The sequence below is a fragment of the Hemibagrus wyckioides genome, linkage group LG11 (assembly GCF_019097595.1).
Source record: "Hemibagrus wyckioides isolate EC202008001 linkage group LG11, SWU_Hwy_1.0, whole genome shotgun sequence".
In the NCBI taxonomy this organism is placed as follows: domain Eukaryota; kingdom Metazoa; phylum Chordata; class Actinopteri; order Siluriformes; family Bagridae; genus Hemibagrus; species Hemibagrus wyckioides.
The window spans coordinates 22,330,852-22,346,185 of record NC_080720.1 but is presented as its reverse complement, the minus strand read 5'-3'; the positions used below and the strand labels follow the sequence as shown (position 1 = coordinate 22,346,185).

The 15,334-nt window shown below is 39.3% G+C and overlaps 1 protein-coding gene across 2 annotated transcripts in view; it reads left to right on the top strand.

Moving 5' to 3' along the window:
- Positions 1-6,606: 6,606 nt before the first annotated feature.
- The window catches only part of pdzrn3b (PDZ domain containing RING finger 3b), a 96,265-nt gene continuing 87,537 nt past the window's right edge, over positions 6,607-15,334 (top strand). For both annotated transcript variants that reach the window (XM_058403829.1, XM_058403828.1), the window contains exons 1-2: positions 6,607-7,434; positions 15,056-15,142. In XM_058403829.1, the coding sequence (XP_058259812.1) occupies positions 6,718-7,434; positions 15,056-15,142 (804 nt within the window). In that variant the 5' untranslated portion in view covers positions 6,607-6,717. The remainder of the gene's footprint in view (positions 7,435-15,055; positions 15,143-15,334) is intronic.

Here is a 15,334-nt window from a genome sequence, read left to right as displayed (position 1 = left end):
TATCCAATTTTAAAGATATTTGTTGTCATAAATGTAGTGTTTGTGATGAGAGCTGTTCGTGACAAGGTCTATAACATCTACTATTTTGTTCCTTATCCAAACTACCAGTAAAGCAACACATATCCAGAAAGATTGTCCATTCATCCATTTTTGTACTGATTATTTAACCCAGAGTTGAGGAGTCTAAAGTCTATCCCCGGGGACTTGTTGTTTACTTCTCAACAAGTGCAACCATTCAGAAACAATGTTGAAATTCTATTAACAGAAATGATATTTAAGCATCATATCTGCACGAATGATCCCATTCTGTAGTATCTGTTTCGGACGTCACTGACTTTTTCCTTTCTCCATTCTGTTTTGAGTCATCCGTGGTGTCGGCCTTGTGAAAAGGAGTCATCTGGTTCTAATATTCCACACTTGTCCATTAGAAACCTCTGTAGCTAATGCATTATGCGTTAGCCCACTTGCCAAAACACAAAGAGCTTAACTCAAGATCCAGTGCAGATCTCTTGCTGTGGGTTTTGGAAGGAGGAAAATAGTTCCAGGTTGTGTTGCTGTGTACATTACTTTCCCAGTGCTCTTGCACATGACTTGAGTCATGTGTCATCCTCAGCAGCGTCTTGATATATCACAACCACATGCCATGAAAAATCATAGATACTTTTCCTTGCTTTTCTACTCTTCTTTAGCAAGCCCAGGAGTCCCTTACCCGATCTTTGATTTGGATCAGCACTCAGTTTTCCACAAAGCACGTATTTCACTTCCTTCTTGAGTTGAATTTGTGTGGTAAAAAAAGCCAGCATGCCTTTCTTCTCAGAACGTTTAGCATAAACCAAGCAGAAGCTACTGTGCGTGCGGCCTCTGAAATAGGTCAGATTGTGTTTTCTGATTTGCTGTGTTTAATCGTGAGATTAGCTTTCTATCAGCAGATGTCCTCTGGAGCTGGGGTTGCTCAGCTACCTGCATTTACCTATCCTCTCTCTTATCAAAACAAGAGACATGTGAGAAGCATTCCTGCAAATTCAAGGAAGATCTGCCCTGCTTCTTGTTAAATACTTCATGTAAATGTATTACGAATCAGATAAATACCTTGCAATCAGTAATGGAATAATATTCCCATATCATTAAGTTACATACAGATTGAGAATAAAAAAACAAAAAAACAAAGTAAGGTGGTAAGGTGTTGAGCCACCAGGACAGCTGCAGTATACTTTGGCACAGATTCTCTGGAAAGGGGAAAAGGAGGAACACAGTTCTTTCAAAAGATTACCTCAATTGGTGGTTTGATGATGGTGGTAGAGAGTGCCCTGTGGATGGAGGTGCTGTCATGTTGGAATAAACCACCCCTATCAGCATAGACATGTTTCATCATAGGATAAAGACGATCAGTCAGAATAACTTTGGACTGATTTGGAGTGACTTTCCATCTATAACAAGGGCATGAAACATATACCCAAAGGACAAGTTAAACAGTTCCTCTAGGATTTGCACACATTTGTGTTTGCAGAAATTAACCTAAAATCTAGCAAACTCTACGCTATTCAGAGGAGCACATTTTTATTCAGAATTACCGCAGATTTTCCACCAATTTTGAGCCAAGACATATCATGTGACGTCATCACAACACACAGTCAGCGAAAGCCCTCTTCGATTCATGTGCATTGAAGATGAGTATAGCTATCATAGAGAGTAATTACATGTGTCTCCAGCAGTAGAAAATTATAAGAAGAATCCTGTGTGTGTGATTTCACAATTTTGAGTAGTTTTACCAAGAACAAAACCTACCATTTATTTGCAACGCATTACAAATTTTTTAAGAAGCTGCCGCAAAAGCAAGCACTTTTGGCTTCAACGATCACAAAATAAATCCTTGAGGAAATAATTGTAGGTTCTAATCTGGCCTGCCAAATAAATTTAAAATCTGTGTTGTTAATTATCATCTCATCCACCCCATAATTGAACTGAACAAATTATGAGCTGGTCTCTGTTATCACACCAGGGGGCAAAATAGAGCAATAAACTTAAACCTAAGGTTGTAATAATGTCTAATTCTGTATTAGCAAGCGAAAATATACAAACCTAATGCTATCTTTAATCCCAGTCCATTTTACTTCCAACTTGTAGCAAAACATGAAAAGGTTCGGGGGGAGACAAAGGGTAAATTTGGCACATGATCTAAATTAAGTTTGACACTCAGTACTAACATGCCAACAAAATGTTTTGTACAATAAAACATCTACATCTTCTTTGCTGTTATCTTTTACATTAACATCAACAGCATTTTACTACTGCATATTATTCATTATGAAACTGTGTACTGCTCTGTGCTGCTCTGTCCATTGTGAATAAGTACACTGTACTGGTTTGCATTGTTCAGGTCCCCTGGAGGACCAGTGGCAGGATCCCTCACTCTCACCGTTGGTACCCGGGCTCAATGTTAGGACATGGACCCAACCCAACCAATGAGGGGTTAACTCTCAGTGCCAGTCCCAAGCCTGGTTAAGATTTGAGGGTTGCATCAGGAAAGGCATCAGGTCTAAAAATCTGTGCCAAAAATCAAATATCTGGTTTGGATGATCTGCTTTGGCAACCCCAAAAAGGGAGCAGCTGAAGGGCAACAACAACTACTGTATGCACACAAGCACTTTCTGTAGTACTGTGTAATGGACTTAGTTCTGTGTTGTTTCTTGTAGTTCTGTGTTTTGTGTAGCACCATGGTCCTGGAGGAACGTTGTTTCATTTTACTGTGTACTGCGCCACCTGTATATGGTTAAAATCACAATAAAATTTCTTGACTTGATTTGAAAGCAGATCCAACAAGTTGGTATTTTTTTGTCACCCTTCTTTGTATACAGTACATACTTCATTCTGTAAGCCTCATGAGAGTTCATTACTAAACATTTTTATGAACATATAATCAGTAAATATTGTGAAACATGGAGGTCTCTTCAGTAACTAAGAATACAGATCCATATCATCATCAAAACAACAAACCTCACCAAAGCAGTGACACCATGTGTAGTACAGGTACAGGTACAGGAGTTGCACCGTGTCTGCAGTTTTCTGGATCTTAGCTTAAGTAAATGATGAAAGTCACTATAGAATGATTTTATGTCACCAGCACCTCGGTAGTTGTTTTTTTCACACCGTCTGTCATCAGCATCTTCTAGAAGACAAGTGTGGCCTTGCCTCCTTCACGCTGTGATTCCTACCCCACCCCAGTTCAGAGGAACAAGATCACAAGGTCACTGAGAGATTCATATAGGCATGTCCATCTCCATACCAACACACACACCTCTATATGCTCAACAGATGTTATATGTACATAAAAATCAATCCATGTGGGAAAATCTGTCAAGGTTTAAATAGATTTGTAACTTACTTTCTAGCTGTGTTTTCCTTTCAGCTTATCACTACAAATTACTTAAAATGTACAAAGATTTTTTAAGGGATGTCTAGGGAATAGGGAATGTTTACTAGTAACTGTTCATTCCACTTCTTTGTTATGAGGAGGTAACCTATTGCCGGGAGAAAACAGATCCAAAAAGAGCAATTATTCGTCTCCACAAGGTGCCACCTTGCCCTCATGGTTTTGACATATCGTAACTAAAAAAGACTGGGGATGATTGCTTCATGGCCAGACTCCAAACACTCTGCCCTCATGTGAAACACTTGTAATGTAGATCTATGTGTATCACTTCAACACTGTCTGTATAACAAAGAAGCAACCATCAAAGCTTGCTGTACACAAGACAAGACACACTTGATATACAGGTAGGTAAAAGGTTGGAGATAGTTCTTGCCCAACTCTCAGCCTTTTTCCCCCTTGCTTTGAGGTTTTGATATATATGACACTATGGCATGGTGGTTAATACATTTTCTGGGGTTGGGGGTTTCATTCTTGCATCTGCCCTGTGTGCGTGGAGCCTGCATGTTCTCCCCATGCTTCAGGGTACTCTGGTTTCCTCCCCCAGTCCGAATACATGTGCTGTAGATTGATTGGCATCTCTAAATTGTCTGTATGTGTGTGAGTTTGGGTGCGTAAGTGTGTGTGTGATTGTGGGTTGGCAGGGTGTCCCACTCTTGTGCTTACACCCTGAGATAGACTACATTGTTTTACATATAATGTAATATATTGTATACGTAATATATGAATATACTAAACATAATGATGTGCTTCATATGTATTCATGTAATGTAACATGAACAGCTGAACAACATCATGCAGTTGAACATCATCATTCACTGGATCATGGACATTTATGCTTAAAGTGTGCAGAATTTCATTTACAGTACTTAGTGCTCTGGGTTATGTACCTACCATTTTTGGGAAGAGGCTAAAGCCATGACTCTTACTGTTTGTAAAGCACACCACAATAACCATACAAAAACTTGGATAAGGATGCCACATTTCTGACTGCCTTCACAAATTTCAAGGTCAATAACCCACTAATAAATGCTCTCCCTAACCGTAAATCGGGTGAAATTGCAGAGAAGTAGATGGATGAAGGCAGGCCAAGGGTGCAGTTGGCATCTACACTGCGAGGACTGAGGATCTGGTGGAATTCTTGGGAGGTTAGGTGCAGTCTGGAGGTTGTGCAAATGCTGGATTATAGCTTATTACTGGCATGTGCCATTGCAGTGCATTTAGTAAAGAGCTCTCATTTTGTAACTGTCTTGTATACCGATACATGTGTGTTAGGCTAAATTTGGCTGTATGATACAAGGATGTGCTAATGTTCGTGGTCAGGGAAAAACTGATATTCAAGCAACTCTAAAATTTAAATATTTCGGTTGGAAAAGTTGCATATTGTTAATCACACCACACCTAGATAAATTCTCAGTGCAATTTGTGTCATTACTGCAAGCTATTGTCTGCTTCAGATCTGTGTCATGGCACGAAATACAATTAACATAAGCTCATAATTGTGAGATGATTTACAAAAGTAAGTGTAATATATGAGGGCGAGGTCAATGTAAACCTTAAAAATGCAACATAATTTCATACTGAATAGAAGAACTTCTAAATGAATCCAGATCTTTGTTAAAAGCTGGAACACTTGCATTGAAGGAAATGGAAATTATGTGACCTATTTGCAATAAACAATGCGAAATTATTTCGATTGTCGTCGAGAGAGATTGAGAGAGAGAGAGAGGTATTACTACTAATACTAAATCTCTCATTCATGCTGCCAGATGAAATGCTTTCTTTCACAGGCCTTTATGAAGATGGAAATCTTCAACAGAGTGTTTAATATTTAACTTGGAATGAAAAAAGAAAGCAGATGTATTTGCATGTTTTGCGGCCTCAACCAAAAAACAAATAAAATCCCTCTGACTGACTCCTGTGCATGCTGCAAATCCTTCCTTTATGTTCCTTCCTGGATACTAATGCAGTATCTGTGTCCACTTTTGAAGCATTGATTGCATTACTTAGAGCTTCTGTCTGAGCACCTATTGAATTACAGCACAGCTCCAATGTGACGTGCCTTTCTTCTGAAGACCAGATCTCTTTCCATGCAAGACAGAAGAGGTGGAGACTTCACATTCGTTTGGGAGTGACTACATGCATGCTTTTGTCTTTGCTTTCTTTCCTCTGAGAAACCGATGAGCTGGGAGTCCTATATTTTAATAGCACACATGTGGCTTGAATCGCTAAAGCATAGCATCACGAGGAATGTGATTTCCCAGAATGTTGATGGGAACACAGCGCTCTCCATGTGTAGCAGACAAAAATGTTAGAAAGGTAGAAAAGTGGAGTTTGTTGCTGGTCCTTATGGTTATATGATTGCATTACCTTCTTAAGAGGTGGAAAATACCCTTATTCAGATAACATGTTTGCCTTGAAGCTCCGGGGTTGGGACTTTGATCCCTGCCTCTACTCTGTTTGTGTGGAATTTGCATGTTCTCCCTGTGATTCCAGGGTTTCCTCCCCCAGACCAAAGACATGTTGTAGGCTGATTGGCTTCTTGTAATTGTCTATAGTGTGTGAATGGTTGTGTGAGTTTGTGAGATTGTGCCCTGTTATGTATTGGTACCCTGTTTAGAGTGTTCCCTGATCTTGTGCCCTGAGTCCTGAGTGATGGGCTCCAGGCTCCCCTGTGTGGAATAAGTGATACAGAAAATGTATGGATGGTTATACTACACGTGTACTAGCAACACACACACACACACACACACATACATCAGTGAATTTGTACACAATAAAAGTCTTATTTTTCTTGTTTCCTTGATTATCTATAATTAGGTCTGTCCGTCTGTCTATCTGTCTGTCTGTCTATCTATCTATCTATCTATCTATCTATCTATCTATCTATCTATCTATCTATCTATCTATCTATCTATCTCTCATTTAATAGTACATCAAAATAGTACCCAATAGTACCCTGTTTAACAGCAGGATATACACAATGTTCGTGTTCAAAGCTGTATGCTAGGAACATATGATAAATGTATTCTTTTGTGCTGTGTTAGATTATTTTTGTGTATTACTTTGCCCTATTTTGGTAAGAGTAAATGCGCCGCTCTTCTATACGTTACGGTAGCGCATTGTTCCACACTGCCCCCTCCTCACAAACTTTCAGGCAATTAGTTTGTTCAGGGAGAAGCAGCTCACAGTTAAGCGGTGCGACTCCTCTCAATGTGCGAGTCCGCAGCTCAGCGCTGATTCCGTGGCGCTTTTCCTTTCTTAACTTTTTTTGCATTAGAAACCAAACCATGGGCTTCGAGTTGGAGCGCTTCAGCGGCGCCGTGGACCCGGACCTGAAGTGCAACCTCTGCCACAAAGTGCTGGAGGAGCCTCTCACGACGCCGTGCGGCCACGTCTTCTGCGCGGCGTGCGTGTTGCCGTGGGTGGCGCAGCAGCGCAGCTGTCCGGCGCAGTGCCGGCGACGCGTGTCGGCCCAGGAGTTGCACCACGTGCCGCCGCTCAAGAGCCTCGTGCTCAAACTGGACATCCGCTGCGAGCATCACGCACGGGGTTGCCGCCAGGTCGTCAAACTTCAGCAGCTTGCCGAGCACGCGGAGACGTGTGACTTCGCCCCGGCGCGCTGCCGCAACGAGGGCTGCAGCCAGGTGCTCAACCTCAAGGACGTGCACTTGCACATGCGCGACGCCTGCGAGTACCGACCGGCTGGCGTCTGCGAGCAGGGCTGCGGGCTCGGCCTCACGCATCGCGAGCGCTATCTGGACGGCCACTGCTGCGTGCGCTCGCTCAAGGCGCACAACGGCACGCTGCAGGCTAAAGTCTCCAGCCTGGAGAAGGAGTGTAAAAAGCAGGCGATGCGCGCGAGCAAGCGGGAGAAGTCACTGCTGGCACAGCTCTCAAGCGTGCACAACGAGCTGCAAATGACTGCGCTCCGCTACCAGAAAAAGTTCACCGAGTACAGCGCGCGCATCGACTCTCTCACCAAGAGCTTTGCGCCGACACCTAAGGTTGCTATTCATTTTCTGACCATTTCATGATTCAGAACTTCTTTTGAATCCTTTTGGCAGTAGGCAAAGTTCATTAACTGCTTTGGCGTAGTGTTTAAGACTGTGTGTTTCCCAAACTGAGATGGATTACAATGTAAAAGATCATTGCACATAGTATATACAGCTGCGCATTTGTAGCCAAGTAAAGTAGGAGTTTATGGGTGGACTGGATGAATTGTAGCCTAATCCATGTAAATCACTTTGTAACCAATGTGAGGACCATTGTACCACTTTTATTATTCATAGAAATATATTCTTAAAAGGTTTTTACTGTTTACTCAATAACTAAACAAATGAAATAGTGGTCAGAAAGCAGGTTTAGATTTTTAACCCGATCTGTTGATAATCCAGAATGTTCTAAAACAAGATTACAGTGGTCAGTTACAAGGCTATAGCAGTTTCACTTGTAAAGCTAACAGTTGTACTTGAACTAAACCAAGGCATTCAGGAGGATGTGTGTAAATATTGTTTACCTATTTCTCAACGTAAAGTGACGGATTTCCTAAGATTTGGGTGTGTGTAGTACAGCAGAGTTTGGACTGTGCGTACGCATAACACCTAGCGGTGGAAAACAAAGCCGCAGTGTAATGTAGCTTTCTCAGGAGCGCTTCTGCAGGGTGGTGGAAAATCATGGGGCTGGATTGTTTATGCATTGTATTACTTCGGAAAGTTGTTGACGTTGAACAAAAGTTTGTTGTGAGATTCACATCCCATAAACTGCTGACTGAGTTGACGGTCGATGGTTTAAAACTTCAATGAGCTTTCTTTGATTGGTGTTTTTATGCCATCAGCTGGGATGTATTTCAGAGAAGGAAACAAGGAACACAAGTTCTACCTGCCATGTCATTTCATATGATCTTTAGCTCCAGGCACATATTCACTGGATATTGTCTAACCATCAGTGAGTAGGATTGAGAAGTGTTGGATGCCATAATTTCTCAAGGCCCCACCTTTTATCCAGTACACAACTATCTGATGTCAGTAGCTTGACTGCTTTATAGTGTTAGCAATTTCTATAAATCTCAATGCTGTCAGTTTTTGTCAGTTTAAATGTATTAAAATGACCCGTGCACAAAAAATGGAAACTAAAAAGCACAGCTTACTAATTCTGTTTTGAAATCCCGGCTTCATAGAAAGGTTCAATTGTTTGCTTTGCTTCATAGCACTGGCAAAGTGTTCAAGTGCTTGTTAAAGTATGCTTTTGAAGGAAAGCCCACATACCATATATGGTAAATTGTGGGTGGTTCTGTTTTTCAGTAATCATTAACATGCATGCTGCTGGCAGCTATGAACAATTATGCATTCACTGCTTACACTTGTGTGTATGATATGAATAGGCACTGTTGTTGGATCCCTGATATGACCTTTTTATGGTAGGAAGCACATCTGTGCAATGTAGATAAATAAGGGCCTAGTTTTAAACATCAGAAATCTAACTAGTCTATCCCGGGAACCCTGGCTGCAGTGTGAGTATACACCCTTGATGGGATGCCAATCCATTACACCATCTTATTTAGTCATATATTTATTGGATTCAGATTCTCTGCTACTAAAAGCATTTTCCCCTCTTTAAGTTACTGTCTGTTTTAAGTTTCTGTGCATGATCCCCATAGGTTTCCTCTGGTTTCACAGGTTTCCTCCTACCTCCCAAAAACATGCCATTAGGTAGATTGGCTAAGATAAATGATTCATTCCCTAATTGTAAATGAGTGTGGGGAATGTGTTTGTCCATGCACCCCTGACATGGACTAGCTTCCCTTCCAGGTAGTAATCCTGAATTACATTGTTCAGTGTTCCTTCAATGGGCACACTGGATCCACCGTGACCCGGATAAAGAGTTGGTGTGGATCTCAGGTTAAATTAAAACATTGCCAGTTAAATTAAAGCATGCAGTGGGTTCAGAAAATATTGATTTAATTTAAAAAGATTTAAATTGACATTTTGCCATTAGTTCACCCACAATAACACAAAATGACAAAACTTTTAGGATGCTTAGCCACCTTCAGTTTTTGTGCACTATATTGTGTTACAGGTCTAATTTGCAATAGATTCAATTGATTTTCCCACCATTCTAGACAAAGTAACCCATAATGACAATGTGATATTTTTCTAGATATTTGTACGAATTTCTATCAAAATTTCTATCTTGTTTAAATTTAGACTCTTGGATAAGGCACTCCAAACTGAGCTCAGGTGCATCCTGGTTACTTAGATTAAGTAGAACTTGACTGGACTCCACCCGAGGCAGTGGACATGACTTAGAATGACAAACACCTGTGTGTATAAGGTATAGCACAATTCACAGTGTAAGTCACAATACTTTTTGAACCCCTAGTAGGTAAAGTCTTCAAACTCTTTATAGCCCTTTTTATAATCATGTCATGTTTCAGGATTGTCAATTTGCAAATAAAAAACATTCCCTACCATTAAAACTGAAGTAGAAATATGACATTAACCTCTAATTCTAAGCATAATTTTACAATATAGTAAGCTACAATTTCCATTTAAGATGGTAAAATACATGTAGGCACACACATGATATTGATGACTATAAAAACAAGTTGCCAAGCTTAATCCATGAATAAATAGTATGAAATGAATAATAAGTACAGATTGTTTTAGTTTAGGCAAACTTGGTATGTACTGTGTAGTACAATTTAGAGGACTTCTTGGAAACAGTAAGCTCTGTGTTAATTCTGTGACCCCTTTCTTGAGCTTGAGCCTGAATCTGAATACAGGATTAGAGTTAGGGTTGAAATGCTAAGAGACATCCTCAAAACCAGTCTCCAGTGTCTGTGTGGGGCTCACGGCACTGTAAAGAGGACATGTGATATTAATGTGGCATGTATAGTTCTACACAACATAGGTCCAATGCCTTGGCAATAGAAATGGCAGCATTATAGATGCAAGTGAAGTGTTAAAATTAAGTGTTTTAAATTAATACTTAAAACTCATTTGTTTCATATTCTTTAGTTCCTGAATTACAAATCCAGACTTGATTAGCTTTCTTGTTTGTCATTTATCAGTCTGTTCACTGGTACTTGAATAATTCCTTTTACATTAATGGTCTTAAATGAATGATTAGATAGGAACAATGTGCATTATGCAGTATCGGGCTCAAATAGCTAAGCTTCTTGTGTATTTAACTTAAACAGCTCTTTTATATATATTATATCTTTTGTATCAAAGTCAAGTCAAAGAAGCTTTGTCACTTCAACCATATATAGCAGATGCAGTACACAGTGAAGTGAAACAACGTTCCTCCTAGACCAGAGGTGCTACACATAACACAGTTCATCAACATGCCTTTCTGCTTTTGGTTTGCATAAAAATTTTGTCTTGCATGCCGAGCAAAACGAATTTAGCACCGCAGTGTGTGTAGGCATGAAATATTTTGCAGAAAACAATCATGTTGTGTTATTCTGTCTTATTCATTTGACATTCAAGCACTGAGCTGAGACTACATGATAATCTCTTGCTGTGACAGCCTACCTGATAAATGTCAATAATGCTGTATTGTGGTTAGTGACTTATTTAACCAAGTTTATTTAAGAGCTATGTATCAGTGTTCAAGTTAGCAGCTGAAGCAGCCAACGTTTTAATTACCATCTCTTTACCTTCACCTTGTAAAGAAAATGCATCACGTTCAACTCTCACTTTAAGGCAACTTGTGAAATCAAGCCAGAAATACAAATCTGGGAGGGTCTGCTGTAGCAGTTTGTTAATCACTGTAGATGGATGGTGGCTAGATTTTATCCAGATAGTAGTTGATGTTCCAGTTGTTCCAAGCAGCTCGTTGGGCACTGGGAGTCTCATCTCAGACCCCACCCAGTTCAACAACTGGCAGTAAGATTAATGATTATGATGTTAATGTACCTAATATAATTGTGCTCAATAATGGTGCTTGTGTGAGCTGTGGTGCCACACACTCATTCGAGTCTTAGGAGCTTTAGCCTTCTTGCTGTTGGCTACAGAGTGAAACTAAAATAAACCTAGGCTTGTAATTAGGCTCCAATTAAAGAAATGGCGTCGCTATAAGCAAAAATACCTGTAGCATGTTATTTCACCGTCACTAAATTAATCTAAAGTCTATTTTGGAAATCCTGACAGCTCAAACTATTAAGTGTTGAATTCAGGCCAAATACTAAACATAGTAACTGTTAAACATTAGTCCATATAAATCATATAATCTAGTTAACTAGATTTTATCCAAGTTTATACCTCACGCCTGCACTTCTATGCCCCGGAAACTCGACTTGTTTTTTTCCCCCTGAAATTAAGAGAAATAAAAATGGAATATTTATAGTAGTCAGACAGAAGAGTGCTGCATGAAACAGTTGAGCAACAGATTAAGCCTTTTCATCTAAATTCAGATTTTGTTGTGACCCTGTAACAAGATGTCATGTTGTCTTGACTTAACTCATCAATATAAAGTCTAAACTAGCTTTCTAGGACGCCAGTGACAATGTGCTTGTTATTTTAAAACGACAAGATCTATGGATAATTATCCATTTTTTTGTTTAGACAAATGTTTCAGATTTAGCTGATTTTCACTCTTACCTCTTTTACCAGCTCTTTGTTTACTGTTTTTAGGCATTATTTCAAAATCAAACACACGGTGAGGGGCTTATAGATTTTTTAAGTTGATTCACATTGGTGTTAAGCCTCCTGCCTGCTTTGATGCAATTTTTTATATATATATTAATATATATTTATATATATAAATAATATATAAGTAATATATAAATAATATATATTTATTTTATTAAAAACTCTGACAAAGGAGTGTCAGGGTGCTGTGAGGAGATTTCTTCTCTAGCCCTGAGTCATGCCTGTCAGCTACAGTTCTTAGCCTGCTGTGAGGGGGAAGGGAATGTTCATTAATCTGCAGTCTTCACAGGCACACCAGTTAGCTTTCTGCTAACCTTTAATGTGTAGATTTTTCTCACAATAAAATAGGAAGTGACTGCATGTCTGGTTTTGAGGAGACAGTCATGTATTTCTGACTTGAGATGTGTTTAGACATGGGGATATGAATATTTGTTGCTATATCTTGAGCCCAGGTGTATGGAGTAGAGTTGTGGTGTGAAAGATTGCTGATTTTTGGAAAACCTCTACATTCTCACTAGGCTGTGTAACCTTAGACAGAGTTTAATAATGTAAATGTTTAGTTCCTTTGCTTTACCATGCTTCAGGAACAGTAGAGTGGAGGTCGAACCAGGATCAGTAATAAGCCTCAAAGCAAAGTCAATTGAGCATTATTCTAGTAATTCATAACGAAGTTCCAGACACTGAAGCTGTGTCTGATCTTCTTGTCAGGTTACTGTATTCATTTTACCAGTACACTAGTGGAAATTGCATCAGACATTTTCATTCAGTATAAACAAACAAATTATTTAAGCCAGTGTGATTATAAAATTAGTCAGCACACTATTGGCTTTCAGTGTGAGACGTTTTTACCTCTGGATAACCATACATTTTAGTGGCCTTCGTATTTTAGATACTTATGAGCTAGCACTTTGGGCATCTCCGAGAGCAGAATTGCGTTTGATATTTACGTTGGAAATATTAGCAGTCTGTTTTTTTTTTTAGAACTTTTCTATGAATATATTGCCTATAGTAGCCTAGGTAAATTATTAAAACCCAGATTGTCTACTCTCATATGAGCCATTAATCATCACTATGGAGCAGAGGTGAACAAATACTGTACCTTTTACTCCACTACATTTCTGTCAAGGTCATTGATAAGTACATAGAAAGTAGTTACGTTAATCAGAGGATGATTTTTTTCACTTCTGTAGCATCACGTGTTATGAAGTTCAGTGGTTTTCTGTCATTTTTTGAACTCTGGTCATTTTTTGGCAAAATGGATGAAGACAGGTCATTGGCGCAGTGTGCACATCCATGGCCATATTTAGACAGTATGTTCCAGTTTTTAGAAAAGAGTAAAGATTCTTTTCGTTTTAAATGCTTGCTTTGTTTACCGAAAACAAACCACATCACAGCCTACAAAAACTCTCCATCCAACCTGCGGAAGCATATTGAGGTATATATACTTTTAATTTCTGCTAAAAGCTTGAAATGGATATTGCGTGTGCCATGAAGTATGTATGGTAAGGCGAAGGTGTTTTAATTTTTTTATTTTTATTTTTTTTTGCCTACTTGCCATAGCTTTGCATATACATCACCTATGCACTGGTAATGATGTTAGTTAACACGCAAAAATGTATGCTGCATCCAAATTCTCATACTATCTGTCCTAAATAGTATTCGAAAATAGAATTAGTATGCCCCAAATCGTAGTATGCTGAAAACAATATTCCATAAATTCCCGGGTGGATTTCTTCCGGTAGAAATTCAAAGTGCAGAACGACGCACACTCTAACGGGCAATATTGCCCACAACACATTGCATGCAGGAGGGAGGAGCCTTGAGAACAGTGTAAAGGCATATTAAAACGGTGTAAATGAAATGTAGAAATATATATATATAACATATATAAAATGCAAATAGTAAATTATATTGGATAAATAAGAATGATAAAAACAAGTCCTTCTGTACTTTTACTTAAGTAAAAATCTGTCTTCACTTAACTTTTACTTGTAATGGAGTAATGTTTGACCATTAGTATCTGTACTTTCACTCAAGTAAGGATGTTGTGTACTTTGTCCACCTCTGCTGTGGAGTGTGACATGACAAAGACATTTACTGCTGAACATGGACACAACAAAACAAAGGAAATTCTTTTTTTGTCTTCTGGTAAAAAGAGCTAAGGAAAAGAAAAATGACCACTTGATACAATAAAGGCAGTGATTTCAGTGAGTGGATATATAGTATTAAATGCAAAGGTGAAGATATGATTGGTCAGGTGTCATTGGATTGTTGTTCTGACTGAGTTCTCCACCGCTCATGGTGATAATTAGCTCTAATCTATGTGATCAAAGCTACAGTACCTGTTCATGATTGCCCATTGAGGTGTGTTTTTTTTTTTAAACAGAAATCAGTGAGTTATATGTGTCATTGGGTCTGAAACCACCACATACCTTTTCATGATAGTCACATTACTATGTTCGCGTCATTCAAGAAAATGCCATACCCCCGCTACTCATTTTAGCCCACTCATGGTTTCCCATGGAATTCTGGGATGTAGGCATCTGTTTTGGCTTGTTGCATTCCAACCCGAGACCCCTGCACTGCCTGCAGACAGCTATAAATGGCTGACACTGTACATACCATTAAAATGTGTGTTCTATTTAGACACAGTATCCTATGGTGTATAGAACACGGACAGCTGACTGCCCACTACCGCCTCCTTAACAGACAGACGGATTAGACGCACGTCTGGTTTCCAAATCCCTCTTGTCAGCCCTCTTTTGGAAGTGGCTATAGGTTTATTAATAAGCTTAACATATCAGGAAATACCGAAGCTTTTAACACAGAAAGCTAATGGTTACTTGACAGCTCTTTTGTGTGAGACTTGAGCTCTGAAAAATTGTCAGTTTATGTTCAGTTGTTTGAGGTTATTTGAGGTATTGTACATGTATTGCCTTTTTCTTATTTGAATCATTTGCCTTTTTTTCAGGGTGGCGAGAGCAAAAGCGTCACAGTTGTGCTCCACAGAGAGTCTGGATCTTTGGGGTTTAATATTGTTGGAGGGCGACCATGTGCGGTAAGTTTAAACAGGTTAACATGTTGACAGTACTTCGTATTCAAATAGGTCATGCCACTGAATACATTTAACTGCTTACATATCCCATTGTCCAATCAAAATGACCAAATGAATAGTTGGACTCCTTCAGTGTTTATCTCAGACTGAAATACTGTTCTTTTTTTCACGCAAACACTCGCATAGTGTTCTTTG